This window comes from Alexandromys fortis, unplaced genomic scaffold (assembly GCF_014885135.2).
Source record: "Alexandromys fortis isolate MF-2015 unplaced genomic scaffold, M_Fortis_MF-2015_v1.1 scaffold_151, whole genome shotgun sequence".
Lineage (NCBI taxonomy): Eukaryota > Metazoa > Chordata > Mammalia > Rodentia > Cricetidae > Alexandromys > Alexandromys fortis.
In genome coordinates this window covers 302,386-321,347 of record NW_026068043.1, presented here as the reverse complement: position 1 = coordinate 321,347, position 18,962 = coordinate 302,386, and the positions used below count along the sequence as shown (strand labels likewise).

General features: G+C 50.2%; 1 protein-coding gene across 3 annotated transcripts in view; it reads right to left on the bottom strand.

The window, feature by feature from the left end:
- The window catches only part of Eln (elastin), a 42,053-nt gene that overhangs the window by 9,679 nt on the left and 13,412 nt on the right, over window positions 1-18,962 (bottom strand). The window contains exons 5-25 of one of the 3 annotated variants that reach the window (XM_050166124.1): window positions 18,201-18,230; window positions 16,675-16,710; window positions 15,433-15,543; window positions 14,845-14,991; window positions 14,693-14,764; window positions 14,002-14,049; window positions 11,837-11,908; window positions 11,349-11,378; window positions 10,474-10,545; window positions 9,965-10,006; window positions 9,524-9,568; window positions 9,199-9,246; window positions 6,524-6,613; window positions 6,380-6,439; window positions 5,604-5,699; window positions 5,481-5,567; window positions 4,372-4,425; window positions 3,773-3,862; window positions 3,092-3,139; window positions 2,462-2,563; window positions 689-757 (exon numbers count right to left, since the gene is read on the bottom strand). In XM_050166124.1, coding sequence (XP_050022081.1) covers window positions 689-757; window positions 2,462-2,563; window positions 3,092-3,139; window positions 3,773-3,862; window positions 4,372-4,425; window positions 5,481-5,567; window positions 5,604-5,699; window positions 6,380-6,439; window positions 6,524-6,613; window positions 9,199-9,246; window positions 9,524-9,568; window positions 9,965-10,006; window positions 10,474-10,545; window positions 11,349-11,378; window positions 11,837-11,908; window positions 14,002-14,049; window positions 14,693-14,764; window positions 14,845-14,991; window positions 15,433-15,543; window positions 16,675-16,710; window positions 18,201-18,230 — 1,449 coding nt within the window. Of the gene's footprint in view, window positions 1-688; window positions 758-2,461; window positions 2,564-3,091; window positions 3,140-3,772; window positions 3,863-4,371; window positions 4,426-5,480; window positions 5,700-6,379; window positions 6,440-6,523; window positions 6,614-9,198; window positions 9,247-9,523; window positions 9,569-9,964; window positions 10,007-10,473; window positions 10,546-11,348; window positions 11,379-11,836; window positions 11,909-14,001; window positions 14,050-14,692; window positions 14,765-14,844; window positions 14,992-15,432; window positions 15,544-16,674; window positions 16,711-18,200; window positions 18,231-18,962 lie in introns of all 3 variants that reach the window. The other 2 variants (XM_050166123.1, XM_050166122.1) reach the window with 2 other exon arrangements.

Below are 18,962 nucleotides of genomic sequence, written 5' to 3'. Positions count from 1 at the left end.
GGTCCCAGATTTTTCATCACTATTTTATTATTTACTTTGAGACAGGGTCTCACTAGATTTCTCAGGCTGGCCTTGAACTTTCAATGTCCTTGCTCAGCTCTCTGAGTAGCTGATATTACAAACCAGTACCACTAGGCCTGGCTACCAAATTCATTAAGGCCAAATTTTACCAAGCCCCTGCCCCAGCATATGACTGGACCCCTGCTTAACTCCTACAAGTAGAGCATCCACCGTTAATCATATTCAGGAAATGTATACATTCTTGGGACTCTAAGGATCAACTTGATCTCTATCAAGAGAAAGCAGGAGCAATGCAGCCCCTCAAGCAGATAAGGCTGGACTCTAGCTTGAGACTGAGAAGAGGACCAGCCATAGTTAGACTTGGGGTATAAGGAGCTTTCAGCATAGGGCAAGGCCATGGAGGTGTTGGCAGACCTATATTACTATAGGGGAGCAGGCAAGCTAAAAGCTTGGGGTGTGGCTCAGTTGATAGAGTGCAGGAAGCCCTGGGTTCTAGCCCCCAGCACTGCATACACAAAGCATGGAAAGGCACATGCCTGGAATCCCAGCATATGAGATGGAGAGGCAGGAGGAATAGGAGTTCAAGATCACCCTTAGCTCCTCAGCAGGAGATGTGAGAAGGCTATGGTCTGGGGTCAAAGATCAGATACAGATGGGGACAACTTACCATACTGGCCTGCTTTGGCGGCTGCCTTGGCAGCAGCGGCAGCGGCTGCAGCTGCAGGGGTACCTGCTCCTATTTGGATAAATGGAGTATAAGATGATACCCAATACCCCTCCTCATTGTTACCCATCCCTTCCAGAGTCCACCCATGGGTATCCCTCTCTGGGTACCACGCCTGACCCTGGAGACAGGGAAGGATGCCGAGGTGGGTGACCCGGGCTTCAGGCATAGTGCTGCTGATGCCCTCTGCAGGGCACCTGGCCATGCCCCTGTTTTGCTTGGGCTTCAGTAAAGAGCTGAGAGGCAGCTCTGAGCCTATGGGATCCCAGCCCTGTTTGGGATGCTCTTAAGTAAAAAATTCCTAGCAGAACCTGTATCTCAAGCTATTGTAGGAAATGACCCCTTCCTCATGTTTTATTTATTTTTAAACACATGCGCACACACGTATTTACAATTTTTTTGGGTGGGATTTAGCTAAGGGAGTATTGAATATACAGATTTGTTTTAGAAAATTTGATTTCTAACCGTTTTTTTTTCTATAAATAGTACAGGAATCACACCATTCACAGAGGTCCTCCCTCCCTCCCTCCCTCTCTCCTTTTCTCCCTTCCTTCCTTTCTTGCTGGTTTTCACAACAGGGTTTCTCTGTGTAACGGCCAAGCTACCCTGGAACTTGCTTTGTAGACCAGGCTAGCCTCAGACTCCGAGATCTGCCTACTTCTGCCTCCTGAGTGATGGGACTAAAAGTGTGTGTCACCCTGCCTGGCTATCCTTGTCTTCTTTCTTATCCCACATTGTACTTTGAGGCAGCATCTTCCGCTGAACCCAGAGCTCACTGTTTCAGCTGTTCTAGCTAGCCAACTTGCTCTGGGGAGTCCCCATCTCTCCCTCCCATATGCTAAGATTACAGGCAGGCTACCATGTCCACTGGCTTTTATGTAATTTCTGGGGGATTCAACCTCTGGTCCCTACACTAACTGCAACGCAGATGCTTCTATCCCGGTACCATCTCCCAAGCATCCTTTCTTGTGCCTTTTAAAATTCATGTTCATTTACTTATTTAGGTGTGCATGTTCGCGTGCACCCAGCACACATTTGGGGGTTAGAAGGCAATTATGGGAGTCATTTCTCTCATTTTAGCATGTGGGGTTTTAGGATTTGAACTCAGGTTGTCAGGCTTGGCTGCAAGTGCCTCTATCTACTGAGTATCCCTTCTTTCTTTGCAATACTGGGAATGAACCCAGGTTCTTCTGCACGTTCAGCAAGCGCTCTATTACTCAGGCACCTCCCAGCCCTAGCTCCTTTCTGTAAAAAATACAGAAGGGCAGTTTTCTCCTGGGTGTGGCGGGAAGGATACGGAAGCAAAATCTTCCAATGGGAAAACAACAACTAAAAAGGCTGTCCTGAATGCCAAGTTTTTAAAATCATCTTTCTCTTATCTCTGATTGGTGGATGGGAAAGGACCTAATGTCACCTGAATGAAGGGTCCTCTGTTGATAAGAAACTAGAAACTCCTCAGAGTAAAAGGCAGGTCACTCAACTCTGGGTTACATGGGGATCTTCAGAGCTGGCTGAGTCTCCCCAGGCAGGAAGAGGCTTTCCAGAGAGCAACCGGGTCCCTACAGAATGTTCCTCTCCACTCAACTACTTTTGGGGAAACTGTCCCCTCTTCCCACTCATCTTTGGGGTCAGTTTTCCTATCTGTAAAATGTCAAGTCCCAAACGTCTTCCATAAGACAATACAAACCCATCTCAGGATGGGGGAACACAGCTCACCTGGCACTCCACCAGTGCCTGGTACACCTGGTATTGCTCCTGGTACTCCACCTGCTCCTACACCTGGCACCAGGCCTCCCAGGCCTCCGGCTCCTCCAGCACCTGGTGGAGAGAAGCATAAACACCTGTGTTCCATCCATCCATCCATCCATCCATCCATCCATCCATCCATCCATCCATCCTTCCATCCATTTATCCACCACCATCCACCCAATCACATGTGCATATATATACACATATACATATGTATGTTTGTGTGCATGGATAAATGAAGAGGGAGGTAGGAGGCAGGATTGTCCAGCATCTCCAACTCACTCTTTTGGAGTGAGCTAGTAAACAAGGTACCAACAGTCTTTTTTTTTTTTTTTTTAATGTGTAGCCTTGAACTCGTGATCCTCCTGCTTCTGCCTCCTTTAGCAAATCCTACTGGCATGCGTCACCACAACCGGCGGTGCCAATAATCTTAATGGCAAATGGAAAAGGTGGAAGAGTTGGGCATGGCTTAGAAGGCAGATGGGGGCTGTGGGTTTTCATCTTTGCCCTGAAGGCCCAAGGGTGAGGCTGCTCTGCCCTTGCTCAGAGCCTGAGTTCCACAGAGAGAATGTCATCAGACATGGCAAATTTACTCACCGTATTTAGCAGCTTTGGCAGCAGCAGCAGCTGCTTGGCCTGCACCTGCTAGGAAAAGAGAAAAACAGGTGGGTACATGGATAGAAGGGTTAGAAGAATGGGACAGTGGGAAGACAGGTGGTCAGGGAGGCAGGGGAGTAGGTACGTAGTTAGAAAGATGGATGGATGGGTGTGTGAATGGATTGATGGACAGATAGGTAAATGGATAGACGAATGGATGTATAGATTGGTGGATGGATATACAGATGGGTATATGGGTAGATAAATGGATGGATACACAGATGGCTGGACAGATGTATGTGCATACACTTGGATAGATATATGGATAAATAGGAGGTGAATGATGCATAGATGTGTGGATAAATGAGATGACTAGGTAGATGGATTAATGGATGAAAATACAATAGGTTAATGGGTAGATGGATGGATAAATAGATGAGTGGATGGATAATGGATTGATAGATAGTTGGACAAGACAGAGATGAATGGATGAACTGATAGATGGACAGAGAAATGGATGGATGGGTGGTCTTTTGCCTGGATTGCTGCTGAGCAAGGACCACAGCTTTCCCATCTACTAAAGGCTATCATGCTTATCTCTCTCTTCCCTAGCACACCAAAACCCACATCTACTCCCCAACTCCCTGCAAGACTCAGAGATAAGCTCATGGGGAAGGATACCTCCGAGTCCGGCTCCGGCTCCAACACCATAGCCAGGAAAGCCCCCAGCACCAACTCCATATGTTGGAATGCCAACTCCACCTCTGGCTCCTGTAGAAGAGAAAGAATCCAATTAAAAGAGACCCCTGTGAGGCTGGGCGAACTCTGGAAGAATGCTCATTGGCTGGGAAAAAGGATGTGATGCGTGCTTCCTTTAAGTTGGTCCTTAAGGACAAGAAACTGGGATTCGTGGGGTCCCTGATCAGTCTCCTTCATGGAGTCTTGCCTGGTTCTCTTCCCTGGATATGTGGGAAAGCATTGCTTTGTTATGGAGAAGTGAGTGGATTTACTTCTGCCCTTTGAGAGGACTTTGGCCAGAGCATGGAAGGGTAGGGACTCTATATGGACTGGGAATGTCATTCTGGGATGGGTCCATCACTCAGCAGTATGGCTTCATGGTGGGAGACAATTGGAGAGATACAATTGATCCTGGGGTCCAATGGTTCCAGGTAGCTCTGTCTGGGGCTTTCCCCGAGCAAGTTGCTTTCTTTGGAGCAAGAGGATGAAAGGCTTTTACTCTGGCAAGCAGGAGCCAGAGCAGGGATGGTCAGGGCACTCACCGTATTTGGCAGCTTTGGCAGCAGCTTTAGCAGCAGCAGCTGGTGACACAGCCCCTGGAGAGATCAAGGGGGACAGAATTCTCAGGAGAGAATGGAGGAGAGATGGTCACTGTATATCCCTCTGCCTACCTGTCTGTTACTCCATCTTTTTTGTTATCTGTAGAGGTATTTGTCCATTCACCCATTCATCTTCTATCCTGTCTCTGTCTCTCCATTTGCTGTATGTCCTTAGATTGCCGTCCATCCACCCACCCGCCAGCTCTTTGTCCTTTTGTAGATTGGTGGATAAGACAGATAAATGGATGGGAGAATGTATGCATGGATATATGGCTAGATGGGAGGATGGAGGAATGAATGGATGATAACTCATAACCTATCACTCAGTTATCCATTATGCACCCATCTACCTATCAGCTTACCCACCCTGTCTGTCCATCCCACTGTCCATCTATCAATATCTTACATGCCCACCTGCCCATCTACCCATCAACTTGTCTAGCGGTCTGCCTGTCTATTCATCCATTTTAGCCATGCACCTACCCATGCACCCATGCAACCATCCATGCATGCACCCATGTATCCACACACCCATTCTTCTAAGCACTTATGTAGCTTCCTACCTGCATACTCATCTGTTTTTTTCATCTACTAATTCATCTTCCCAACTACTCTTAGTCCCTGTATTCACCAATTCTCGCATCTATTCATACTGTGCTCACATTGGTTAGTTTAGCTGCTCATCTACTTGATCACTTCTATGGCCACACACTTGACCATTTACCAATCTATCCACTTACTCATCTATATACCATTTTCTGAGTACCTACTTAGCTAAGGGTGGGGCCATATTCACAAAAGGCATGGTTCCTGCCTCCGCAGCTTTCTGTCAATTAAAAGGGAAGCTGGAGATGCTGCTGTTGCTGGAAGCTAGTTAGAAAGTTGTTATAGTCCAAAGAGGATGGGATTGGATTTGGTCAAGAATATGTATAGATGAATGAAGAAGAAGACTAAGGGGTCAGCCAAAGTCTTGGCAATATTCTACATTGCTTACACACACACACACACACACACACACACACACACACACACACACACACAGCCCAACTTACCGGGTCCACCCACAATGCCTGGGCCCCCAACACCTGGGATGCCACCAACACCTGGGATGCCACCAACACCTGGGATGCCACCAACACCTGGGATGCCACCAACACCTGGGATGCCACCAACACCTGGAATACCACCAACACCTGGGATCCCAACACCTGGGATTCCAACACCTGGGACCCTAACTCCTGGTCCACCAGGTACTAAGCCTCCAGCAGCTCCTGTAGATGGAAAGAGGACTGTCTCAGACTAAGCCTTGTGAGAACCTCTGTAGGCCTCCCAGGGCAGATGTATAGGTCAGCTTTGGGACCACACAGTCTATCCTGAGTACAGGATCACATGCAGATGGGTTGGTGATTCCTCTACAAGGATCCAACTCATCAGAGAGGTAGGGGTGGACTAAGATGGAGCCCAGAGAGACCTCTAGTTTGGATATGTAGCTGGGAGAACATGATCAGTTCCAAGGCAAAATCAAAATATCTGTTGTAGGCACCTAGGCTGTGAGTTTTTGTTTGTTTGTTTTGTTTTTGTTCTTTTGTTATCATGTTTTATTTTGCAGTATTGGGAATTGAAACCAGGACTTTGCATATACTACCACTCTCCTACTGAGTAATGTCTCCAGCCCCTCACTGGGGGATTCTAGGCAGGGGCTCTACCACTGAGCCACACCCCAGCCCCTCACTGGGGGTTCTAGGCAGGTTATGTATGGTAGTATCTCTTCCCCTGCCAAGTCCATGCAGAACAGGAGCTGCCTTCCAGGTAAAGCAACCAGGGTGGGCAAAAGCCTCCCTCTGGGGTGGTCAGAGTGCCCCAAGGTGATCAGAGGCAAAGTCTACCCCTCCTCATGGAGTTCCAGTGTCCATGCAGAGCCCCAACCTGCTGCTTCTGGGGGGACACTCACCATACTTAGCAGCCTTAGCAGCAGCCTTTGCAGCAGCAGCTGCTGCGGGAGTCCCAGCGCCTGAAAAGATGGGCACAGAGGGTAAGGTTGTGCCCTGGTGGCTCCTCAAGGACTCCTCCACCCTCCAGCTGGGAGAAGCATTACCTGCAATGCCTCCAATCCCAGGAATTGCACCAGCACCACCAGGAATGCCAGCCCCTCCAACACCAGGAAGGACTCCAGCTCCTCCAGCACCTGTTGGGACAGGGATGGCACCATGTGGCTCCCCAGACTTCTGAGGCCAGAAAGGAAGGCTCCAGGGGTGCCAGCATATTGTGTGTGTGTGTGTGTGTGTGTGCGCGCGCATGAGTGTACTTGTATATGTACACGCGTGTCAAGGCCAGAGGTTAATTTTGAGGACACTGTCTCAGGAACTTTTTTCTTTTTCCCTTTCTCACATGCATGCCCATGTATGTGGATATGCATGTTTTTCCATGCATGTGGGAGCACATACACGTGGGTGTTCACGCATCTGTCCGTGCATGCATGTGGAGGCCCAAGGCTGATTTCCGGGACTCATCCTCGGTGTTCCATCACTTTATTTAATAAATAAAGAGGTGGGCTCTCCCAATCAATATGGCTCGCCTTACTAGCCTGCTTGACTCTGAGGAATTCCCCACCTCTGCCTTCCAAGGCTGGAATTATAGATGGGTCACCTATGTGGGTTTCTGGGGGACCCAGACTCCAGTCCTCATGCTTACAAAGCACACACTTTAACCATGGTGACTCCAGTGCTACGATCACGGATATGTGCCACCTCGTCTGCCTTTCTAATGTGGATTATGGGGCACGGGACTCGGGTCCTCGTGCTTGTGTGGCAAGCATGTACCAACTGGGTTATCTCCTTAGGCCCCCTTCTGCCTGCTCTTTTATGAGACAGGATCTCAACTAGGTAGCCCAGGCTGGCCTTGAACTCTCAGTCCTGTTGCCACGGCTTCCAGGCGGGGTGCTGGCTTTTTACCCACCATTCGCTCACCCAGGAACAAGCCTCAGCATGTCCACATGGGCTTGCTTGGGAAGGTTCCTACCCCAGGGTTCTTGGGTTTTCCCCCAAAGTGTCCATTTCCACACGCCTATTAAGGGAGTCCGATGTTCACAGACAAACCCCTCTCTAATCACTCCTACATACTGAGAAACCACAAGCTCCGTTCCTTGGGCCAGAGGGGCCCCCAAAGGAATGCTGAAGGCTTCCTTTCCCTGTGTTCCGAAGACTCAGCCAAATTCATAATCCAAGTGTCTGGCTGCCCGGCTCTGGCAGCCCCTCTCTCCAGGCTCTCCAGCTCCCATATCCCAGCTATTCCCACCAAGCCTGATCCACCAAAGGGCTGCTGTGCCTGGAGAAAAGCCCGGGGGCCTCTGCAAGGCAGGGTCAGTTCTTCCTCTAACTCTGTCCTACCCTCCTGCCCCTGACCTGGAAACAGGAAGGCCTCCTGGGCTGGGGACAGGGGAGAAAGGCTTTCTAGTGAGCTGGCCTCTATCTGAAGAGGGAGAAGATGCCCGTTCTGTCTATTGCAAGGACATGGCACCACCACACCACACTCCCACCATGTCATATTCACAGCTAGGCTGTCCCAGGGATTGTGTGGATGGCGGGGAGTTACATTTTTGTATGTGAAATGGATGTATAACATTAAAACATTCTTCTACAGATACTGCCACTATTTCTCTCTCCAATCACCAAGACACTCGTCTTTTATGCTCTGCTGCCTTCTTCATCTCTTGTTTTTGTTTTGAGAAGGGCCTCGTGTAGCTCAGGATAGCCTCAAACTTGCTATGTAGCAAAGGGAGGCCTCAAACTTTCAACGTCCCTGTCGCGCCCTTCTAAATGCTGAGTCCTCACCCTCGGTTCTTTCTGTCTGACCCACACGGCAAACTCTCCCTGTGTGCTAAGGCCTTGAATGACAGGTCACTTTCTCCAATAACCTTTTCTCAGCTTCCCTGCAGAGAAATAATGGCTCGTGGAGCTTTGTCCGCAGCCCCTGAGATAGGCGGGTGGAGAAAGGGGTGATGGATGAAGGAAAGGAAGGATGTGGGGATGGAGAGAGGAAGGCTCGGGGAGGGATAAAAGGAGGCATAGAGTGGGTAGAGGATGGGTAGGTGAATGGATAAGAGAGATGGCTGGATGGAGAGATGGGTGCGAATATATATATATATATATATATATATATATATGTGTGTGTGTGTGTGTGTGTGTGTGTGTGTGTGTGTGTGTGTCGTTAGGGAAGGGATAGGTGTGGGAGGAAGATGGGTAGGATAGATAAATAAATAGGAGATCGATGGGTGGATGGAGGGAAAAGAAAGCAAAGGTTAGATGGGTGGATGGATGGATAGAGTGAGGAAGAATAGGGGATGGAGGAAGGTTAAAGGAGGGAGGGAGAGGAGGAACGATACAGGGATGGATAAGGAGAGATGCTAGAAGAAAGGTGAAGGGATACATGGATGGATGGATGGATGGATGGATGGATGGATGGTGGGATAAAGAAAAGAGGGAGGTGTAGCTAGAGAGAAGGATGGACGGATGAATGGGTGGAGAAAAGTGATTGAAGAACAGAGGGGTTGATGGGTGAGTAGGGTATGAATGGATGAGGGAAGGGAGGGAGATATGGAGGGACAGGTAGAGAGATGGATAGAGGGGAGAAGGAGGGCGAGCCATATGTATGGGTCTTGTTGAAAGGGGATAAGAAGGGGACACGGAAACCATCTGGCTTGTGATTCTTCTGACCATCGCAGGATGGGGGAGGTGGGGGCCTGGAAGCTGGCAAGGACTCCAGTGTACTCACCGTACTTCGCTGCTTTAGCTGCTGCCGCTGCCGCCTGTGATCCAACCCCTGGAAGAGGGGAGATGAGGGAACACTAAACATGGTGCTGATGTCTAGGTATCTCCAGAGTCCCATGCTCCCAGCCCCACAGACACCCAGATGTAGCTGGGGACTTCATAGCTAGTAAAGGCCAAAGAGCTGCCCCGACCCAGATTAGAGTCTCGGCTTGGCCCAAGGTCTTCATGCAAGATGGGTAAGCTTGTGTTTGGGATAGTCCCTGGAGCCTGGGGGGAGGCACTGGTGTTCCTTTGGCTGTAAGCAGGTGAGATTTTTTTTACCCCCTTACCTGTCCCTGTTGGGTAGCCAGCCTTGCCCCCTGCACCAGCCACTCCTGTGAAGAAGATCCGTGGTTGTCACTCACACAAACGTCACACTCTGCCCTCCCCTGTTCCATTCATCTGGGGTTTCCCCCCAACACAACCAAAGTGTATACAGATACAAGCATGCGTAGGGGCTGCCATCCCATTTTACAAAGACACCGAAGCTTAGAGAAGGAAAATAATGGCTTGCTTAGGGTGTTGTGATTAGCAATAAGGCCAGGACTGAATGCTAGCCCACGTCCCCAGAGCCAGCCTTTGTTCTTTGAGAACTTTTATTGTAGCACCTTGCTCCTACTCCAGTCTAGCTGGGTGTATTTTTTGGCCCACGGCTGGGGCCTCAGTACCCTTGCCAGGCCCACAGAGCAGGAAAGAGTCAGAACACCACAAATCCATGAGGGCCTACTTACCATAGGGTGACTTCCCATTGGTATAAGGCAGTCCGTAGCCACCTATGAGCAGAGCAAGGGATGGATGGAATAAAAGATCAGTGCATGGATGGATAGTTAGGGTAGGCACAGGGGTGGGAGGAAGGGGTAGGTAGGGTATGTGGGTGGATGGAGGGATGGATGTGTGATGCAGGAGAGGAGGGATGGATGGAGAGATGAATTGGGATAAGGAAGAAGTGATGGATAGATGAATGGAACGGGATAGATAGGCGGAAGGCGGGATAATGGGAGATAAAAGGGTAGAAGAAGTAATGGATGTAGAGGAATGGGTGAAGAGAAGGAGTGATGATATGGATGGGTGTGTTTATGTGTGTGTACAAATTTGTATATATATGTGTGTGTGTGTACAAATTTATATATATGTACACACACATATATACATACACACACACTTGTGCAGCAAGTGCTTGCCCCCTGGACCATCTCCCTCCATCCTGGTCCAAGCATCTTGAAACCCAACTCTGGCTTACCTGGCAGCTTTGGTGCTTTGATGGGGTAACCCAGTGGGACACCAGGCTGCTGTCCCCCAAAGGGCCCAACCCCTGCAAGAATAGAGAAAGTAAATTAGAGTCCCAGGCCTTGGGGTAACAGCTCCTTTTTCAACCCCTTGTCAGTCAGTCTATGATATTCAGATGGAGGGAAATTATTCCCCATGGCACTCAGGAACCATCCTGCACAGAGGGCCTCACTGTTCCTTTGTCACGGGTCAGATAAGCACTACCCAGTGGCAAACCACGGACTTGCAGGAGCCCAGAGTCACACTCCTCCACTCCTCTGTGCTGCCTTAGGGCACTGCTGGGTATCTCGGTTCATTTTGGATCCACATCGATGGAGTTTGGCTTAGAGCAGTGGTTCTCAGCCTTCCTAACGCTGGGACTCTTTAATTCAGTTTCTCACATTGTGGTGACCCCCAGCCATAGAAATATTTTCATTACTGCTTCATAAATGTCATGTTGCTGCTGTTGTGAACCATAACACAAATATCTGATATGCAGGATATTTGATAAATGACCCCTGTGGAAGGGTCGCTCAACCCCCAAAGGAATTGTGGCCCACAGGTTGAGAACCACCGGGTTATGGGATCATGGTGGCCTGGGACTGATGACACTTTGGGTTGAATCCTGGCTATCTATCTATCTATCTATCTATCTATCCCTTATATATTTATATATCATATATATATATTAATTTTTAGAATGTGGGTTCTGGGGATGGAGTTTAGGTCCACACACTTGTGTGCTAAACTCTTCATCAAGCCTTGCAGCAAGAGACATGAGGGAGATGGGGCAGGCATGGCTAGGTTTCTGGGTGTCTAGCTTACCTAGGGAGAACAGCTTCAACTCACCTGGGATTCCAGCAAAAGCACCACCTCCACCTGCAAAGAGAAAGAGCTATCACTGCAACCCAGTGCTGAGGGTGCAGGGCACAGAGCCCTGGCTCCATTCCTTTGTTTATGCTGGATTAAAGGTGTACACTATCACTACCTGACTCAACAGGGCTTTCTAAGCAAGTGCTCTACTACTGAGCCTTACCCATCAGCCCTCTTTTTACTTTGCATTTGAAACAGTGGCCCAGTCTGGCCTTGAACTTTCAAACCTCTTGCCTCAGCCTCCTTGGGATTAACTCAGGGTTACTCTTCGGGCTTTCTGAACAGCATTCTGCTCTTCCTAGCCAGTAGAAGCAGGGCTGGGACATAAGAAGTGCCTCCCTGTCCCCACATAAGTCCCCAAATAAGCCTAGAATCCCAAGGTATCCCTTACACCCCAGGTCAGCACAGCTTGTCGGCTGACAGAGGATCCTACCCTGACCCCCAGCACAGTTGGCTGTCCATACCTGGAGCTTTGGCCTTGACTCCTGTGCCAGTGGGAACTCCAGGGAGTACCCCCACACCTGGGAACCGAGCTCCTGATGGGCAAACACATGGGTGACAGTGAGAGAAGGGAAACTCTGCTTGGCAACCCCTGCCCACCTTAGGTCTATTAACTAATCTGTTTCTGTACTGATGGCCAATTACAGGCATGACTGGCTCACAGGGCAAGTAAAGCAAGGACCAGCTGGTGGGGACTTCCTTCCCCTGTGTGGCTCAAGCTCAGAGAAATTTATTTATTTATTTATTTATTTATTTATTTATTTATTTATTTATTTATTATTTTGGTAGTGCTGTGAATTGAATCTAGGGTCACAAACATGCACTAAACCCTTCACTGGGGATTCTAGGCAGTTGTTCTATCACCAAGTCATGCCCCAGCTCCTCACTGGGGGGATTCTAGGCAGGGGCTCTACCACTGAGCACACTCCAGCCCCTCACTGGGGGATTCTAGGCAGGGGCTCTACCACTGAGCCACACCCCAGCCCCTCACTGGGGGATTCTAGGCAGGGGCTCTACCACTGAGCCACACCCCAGCCCCTCACTGGAGGATTCTAGGCAGGGGCTTTACCACTGAGCCACACCCCAGCCCCTCACTAGGAGAGTGACTAGGTGGGTACTCGGATGCCAAGCCATGCCCCCACCCCTAGTGCTCTTCTTTTGGAAACAGACTGGTTAAGTTGTCCAGGCCAGACTTGAACTTCTGATTCACCTATCTCAGCCTTCCAAATGGCTGGGGTAGCAGGCCTGTGCCACTAGGCCTGGCTGGAAGATTCGACTCTTAATCCCAACTCATCTGTGCCTGATTTCAGCCTCGGTGGACCTCAGCTGTAAGTTAGAGATCCATCGTGACCAAGAGGAAAGGGACAGAGAGATCTATAGCCACACCACCCTGAATGTGTCTGATTGCAGAAGCTAAACTAAGTAGGGTGGAGCTAGTTAGTACTTGGATGGGAGAAAGCACAGAGAGGCCCAGCCAGTGTGCCATGCCTTCTGGTGGCTACCTCACAATGGATTGGAACCTGCTCGATTTTTCCCCTCCTCTCCTGCCTCCCCTGGGGCTTGGCTACCTCAATCAGGAAGGAAGGGGTGCTCTGTCAGCAAATCCCTGAATCTGGGCTTTTGGGGGATTTCAGGAGGCCTTGCTGGGTGGGGAGGTACGTCCTGGCAGGGAAAGAAGTGAGGGACAGTTCTTAGGGGGTCTCCTGGAGGGCACATTTCCTGGGCGTGCCAATGCCTGGTGACTCAGGACTTTTGGGAAGAAGCTGGCTACACTAGGGAGTCCATCTGTCCTCTGAGGACGGTTTTAAGACTGTGATGAGGGTGTTGGCCTGGGGTGAGGGACTGGGTGGGGCTGGGGAAGCTAACCTCGGTTGCCAAGGACCCAATGTTCATTAAGTTGAACTTGGACACTTAGGGAAACAGCCACTGGGCTCAGCTTGTCTCAGTTTTATGAGGGAGAGCAAGAGGGTAGATCCCAACTTCTTCCTTCCTTCCTTCCTTCCTTCCTTCCTTCCTTCCTTCCTTCCTTCCTTCCTTCCTCCCCCCCCCTCTTTCTGATAGAGTTCAAGCTGGCCCAACACTTGTTCAGGGATGACCTTGAACTCTGTCCCACCTTCCACGAGCAGGCAGTACAAGAGTGTGTCACCCTATCTGGTTTAGGAGGTGCCTGGGGTGGAACCCAGGGCTTTGTGTATGCTAGGCAAGTACTCTACCCACTGAATCATCCCCAACCTACTCTCTTTAAAAATTATCTTTATTTTATGTGTATGGTGTTTAGCCTGGGTGCATGTCTGTACACTGCACGCATGGAGAACAGAAGAGTCAACAGACCGTTGTGAGCAACCATATGTGTGCTAGGAATTGAACCCAGGGTCCTCTGGAAGAGCAGCCTGTGCTCTTAAACTCTGAGCCATCTCCTTAGTCCCACTTTTTGTTTTTCGAAATCAGGTCACATTATGTAGCCCTGGCTGACCTCAAACTTAAGATCCTTATGCCTCATCCTTCAAAGTGCTGGAGTTAAATGCATGTACCACCACACCTGGTTTATGGGACGCTGAGGATGGAACCCATGCTAAGCAAGCGCTGTATCAGCTGAGCTACATCCCCAGTCCATCCTTCTCGTTCTCACCTGTGCCCGGGAGCACTCCGCCTGGGTACACACCTGGAAGACCAACACCTGGAGGCAAAAGAACAAGGAACCTTAGTAGAGGTTCTGCCGTCCCTTCAGACAGCGGCAACAAGAGGTCCAGGCCTTGCAAGCCAGTGTGCGCACTGGGATAGCTTGGGCCAGATAGAGCGTGACCACAGCACTCCCTGCTCCATGTCAGAGCCTGCACATCCTCCAAGGCCCGATTTAACTGTCTTCTGGAGCCCACAGCCTGTTGACGCAGCCCCGCCAGCCCACCTCAAGTCTAAAGGCTTCCAGATGTTCGCCTTTTATTTAACCTGAAGTCACTTCCTAAAGAGCATGGGGCCAAATGAGCACCAGATGGGGGTGCCGCAGGATGCTGGGCTCCCCTCCAGCTCTACCGGGAACAGCTGTGGGCCCTTCTGTTCTGACTCAACATTTAAAACCTCAGTTTCCCCATCTGTGATCCAGAGCCCGTCTGTGAGGTCTCTTTTTTGCTCCAAGATCATAGAGATTTTTAGAAGCCAGGATCAAGTCACTCAGCCGCATTGCCCAAACAGGTCTGCTGCCCCCGGATCCAGTTTGTACTGCTCCTTTCATCTTCCAGCTTGTTGGAGCAGGAGAGGGCTCTGACCTCAGCGGACTCCTAGACCTCTGACCTCTGACCCCCCCCCCTAGAGTCTACACTGACCCGGAACTTTTCCAGGCTTTGCTCCCACTCCGACGCCAGCGGCTCCAGCTCCGACTTGTGGCACCACGGCACCTGAATGGAAGGAATTGCAGAGCAGACTCTACCCAGGTCTGCAGGCACCACCTTGAGTCACTCAAGTCTGGTCACCATACCTGTTGATACTCCTAAGCCACCAATGCCACCAAGACCACCAACACCACCAGGGACGCCGCCAATTCCGACACCAGGGACTCCACCAACTCCACCAACTCCACCAACTCCAGCACCAGGAACGCCACCAAGTCCACCAAGCCCGACCCCTGCATAGCCAGGAACAGGAGAGTTCAGGGATCAGACAGGGACTGTGCCTTAAGGTCTCTTCCGTCACCAAACCACTTTAAGATTAGGTACAAGCCGGGTGGTGGTGGCGGCGCACACCTTTAATCCCAGCACTCGGGAGGCAGAGGCAGGAAGACCTCTGTGAGTTCGAGGCCAGCCTGGTCTACAGAGCGAGTTCCAGGACAGGCTCCAAAGCTACAGAGAAACCCTGCCTCGACCCCCCCCCCCAAAACAAACAAACAAACAAACAAAGACTGGGTACAACTAGCGGCCCACATCATCTCCCCAGGGAAGGAGGATCTCACTACCCCACCCCACAGCTCTTGTCTCCTGGGTCTGGGTGAGGGAGCCTTCTCTGAGAATTTCAGAGTCTGGGAAAGCCACGGGGCGAATAGAACTATCCCTAAAAAAATGCCACTCACCGGCTTTGGCAGCAGCTTTATAAGCTGCAGCTGCCCCCGCTCCGGGCAACAGAGCTCCTGCAGCTCCTGCACCAGGCACCACACCTCCTGCCCCTGGAAAGGCCCCGAGACCTATGGAGGAGAGCATAAATGAGGTCTGGAAGTGCCCTGCTCAGTGGGAGCTGCCGCACCTCAGCCCAGCCTGGGCCCTTCCACTCAGGAGAGTATTCAAGGTTCTGTGTTCTCTGAAGGCCTTCAACATGGTTGGCCCTGCTCACCAGGATGGGAGCATGTGTTAGAGCAACGGTTCTCAGCCTGTGGGTTGTGACCATTTGGGGATGGAATAACCCTTTCACAGCAGTGGTACAAGACCTTCGGAAAACACAGATTTTACTTTATGATCGGCAACAATACAGCTATGAAATAACAATGAGAAATAATATGGCTGGGGGTCACCGCAACATGAGGAGCTGTATCAAAGGGTCCTGGCATTAGGAAGGTCGAGAACCACTGTGTGAGAGGATTCTTATGTCTAGCTGCTCAGCTCCGCCAGACAAATCTGTGTGAATATCTTAGTCCTTGAGTCAAAGTCTGGCTTATGTATGTAGTCCAGGCTGGCCTGGAAATTGTTATGAGGCCGAGGATAAATGAGAACTCCTTGATCCTCCACCTCCCATGTGCTGGAGTCACAGACACTTCACTGTCTCTGGTTTATGCAGTGCTGGAGATGGAAGCCAGAGCAGGCAAGCCCAGTCTTAACATGTATGTATACATGTGTGTATACATATACATGTACATGTATACATATACAAATGCATATGTAAATACGCATTTGAGAAAAGGTCTCACTGTGGAACTCTAGCTGTACTGGAACTCCCTATGCAGACCAGGAGGGCCTTGAACTCACAGAGATCTTTCTGCCTCTGCCTCCTGAGTGCTGACATTAAAGGTGTCTGCTGCCATGCCCAGCCTCAATATTTTGTTTTTTTGAGACAAGGTCGACCACACCATCTCAGGTCCCCAGTTTGCTCCGATGCCTTTTCTGGTGGGCAGATCTGCTGGGCCAGCAAGGAGGCCTCCCTCTAGTCTCATCTCTCTATTACAATTGTCCCCCTGGGTGGCTTCTTAGGAGCAGGTGACTGGTGTCATGCTTCATCTCATCAACACCTGCCTCCCACTCTGTGCCCTGACTGCTGTTTATCCCAGGCAGGTGCCCCAGGCTGGGGAGAGAGACTGGCATCTTGCTCAGGGGTTCACACTAACCTGCCCCAGGGCCAGCACCGGCGATTCCTCCAGGGCCTGTGAAGAAGAGAGAGGAAGAGAAGTTAAGGATGTGGGTTTCACACCTGGGTTCCTTGTAAGACGAGTGCGGTCGCGGAGTGAGTGGGGTGGGTGTCTAGGCTGGTCCCTATGTCTTTGGTTCTGTGGTGGTGGAGGGCAATGGTCCTGATAAATCTGCAGCCACCAGATAATAATCAAATGCTCTGTGTGGAGGTGACTGATTATCTCTAACAAGTGTGACCAGCTCGTGCATCTCCTAGGATGCCTGACCGCTGGCAGGATCCAGCTGGTTTTCTATGAAGGCGGAAGTGGTCTGTAAACAAACCCTCACCCCTCCAAGGCCAGCCTTGCTCCCTTTAGTAGCTGTCACGCCAGGCATCTTCTCTACTTCCTTGATTGTACATCCTGACACAGACCCCTCCCCTCACCCTGGGTCTGTAAATGTGTCTCCACCACTTCCTGCTTTTTGTGTTTTGAGTCGGTCTAATGTAGCCCAGGCTTGACTCAAACTCGCCAGGTATCTTAAGGATGACCTTGAACTTCTGATTCTCCTGGCTCTACCTCCCAAATGCTGGGATTTTAGGCAGTTAATAGGAAAGTCCAGTTTATTATGGTCCTGGGCTTTATGCACACTAGGTTAGGGCTGTGTGACCTGAGCCACATCCCTTGTCCTGAGGGTCCTTCCTGTACAACATCTAGTCATCCTTCTATCCAGAATCCTCCTTGCTAAGATTCATGAGAAGCCAAATGGGTCCCTCTGGCTCTCTCCTTTCCACATCTGGGCCCGATCATTCCTTCTCCTCCTCCAGGAGACATTCCACGGCCTTGGCCTTGACCGATGGGCCCAGTTAGGTTGGAGTTTTGGAGGCTTGCCTTGGCAGGTTTGTTTCCAATTATGGGAAAAATCTCTCTTGCCAGCACCAGCTCTGGTTGTGGGGTCTAGAGTTGTAGGGCAAAGTCCTCTAAGGGACTCCCCCCCCCCCAACGCATAGGGTCTGCTGCTAAGGAGGGGTCTACCTGGCTCTCACTGGATAGTATCTTTCCTCTGACCAGCTTTCCCCACTTATCCTCTGACTGTAAGAGCATATAACTTAGTAGAGTGATGGCCAAGCATGTAGCGAAAGTCCTCTAAGTGTGTGTATATTGCAGACATCTGTAAGGTGGTTCTGTAATGAGCCATGTAGTATGGTATGGTGGTAGGCAGGGACTGGGGCTGCCTGGCTCAATCATTTCCTGGTCTCATCTCCCAGTCTCTCCCCAGTTCTGTCAACAGCTCCCCTGAAGCTAGCCCTGTTTCCTACGCTTGTAGAGGATCGGGGTCACACTCAGATCTTTCCTGTCTGATGGAGGGGCTGAGAGGACAAGACTGGACGGGAAGTAAGAAGATTGGGGTGAAGTTTGGGGGTGGCCTGTGGTCTCTGCGGTTGGTTGCCCCTCTTTATCAGCAGTCTTGCGCAGTTTATCCTCATCACCGGCAACCCTCTGTTCTCCCTCTCTTTCAGACTCACCTGCTCCAAAGGCCCCCAGAAGCCCAGCACCTGGAGAGACGGAGAAAAAGTTACAGTCGGATCATAGCTACGAGCCCAGGGCCTTCCGGGCCTGTCCCCTTCTTTTGGGAGTCAGAAAGTTCTAGACTCAGGTTCTGGGCCCCTTCCCATGGTCTTTGTAGATGAAAGAGTCACCTTACCATTTCTTGAGCCTCAGTTTCCCCATCTTTATGATTACTTTTAAAATGATAATTTTTAAAAAGATGTCTTTTATCTTTTTAAATGATGTGTATTTGTATGTGTCTTGTGTGTGGGTATGTGCAAATGGATGCAAGTGCTCATGGATGTCACAGCTGTCGGATTCCCCAAAGCTGAGATAACAGACCACTGTGGGCTGCCTGATGTGAGTGCTGGGAGATGAACCTGGGACCTCCATAAGAGCAGCATATGTTCTTGATCACTGAGCCACCTCTCTAGTCCCCTAGATGATAATCTTTAATCTATTTCTATTATATGTATGAGTGTTTAGGCTGCTTGTATGTGTGTACATCACGTGTGTGTGTGTGTGTCTGGTGCTGGTGGGGGTCAGTAAAGGGAGTCTAATTCCTGGGAACCAGAGCTACATGTGAGCTATGTTATATGTGCATGCCAGGAACTGAACCCGGGTCCTCTGCAAGATCATCAAGTGCTCGTAATTGCTAAGCTATCTCTCTAGTCTCCCCTACTTTCCTTTTCGAGACAGGGTTTCATATAGCTCTGGCTGACTTTAAACTCAATAGGCAG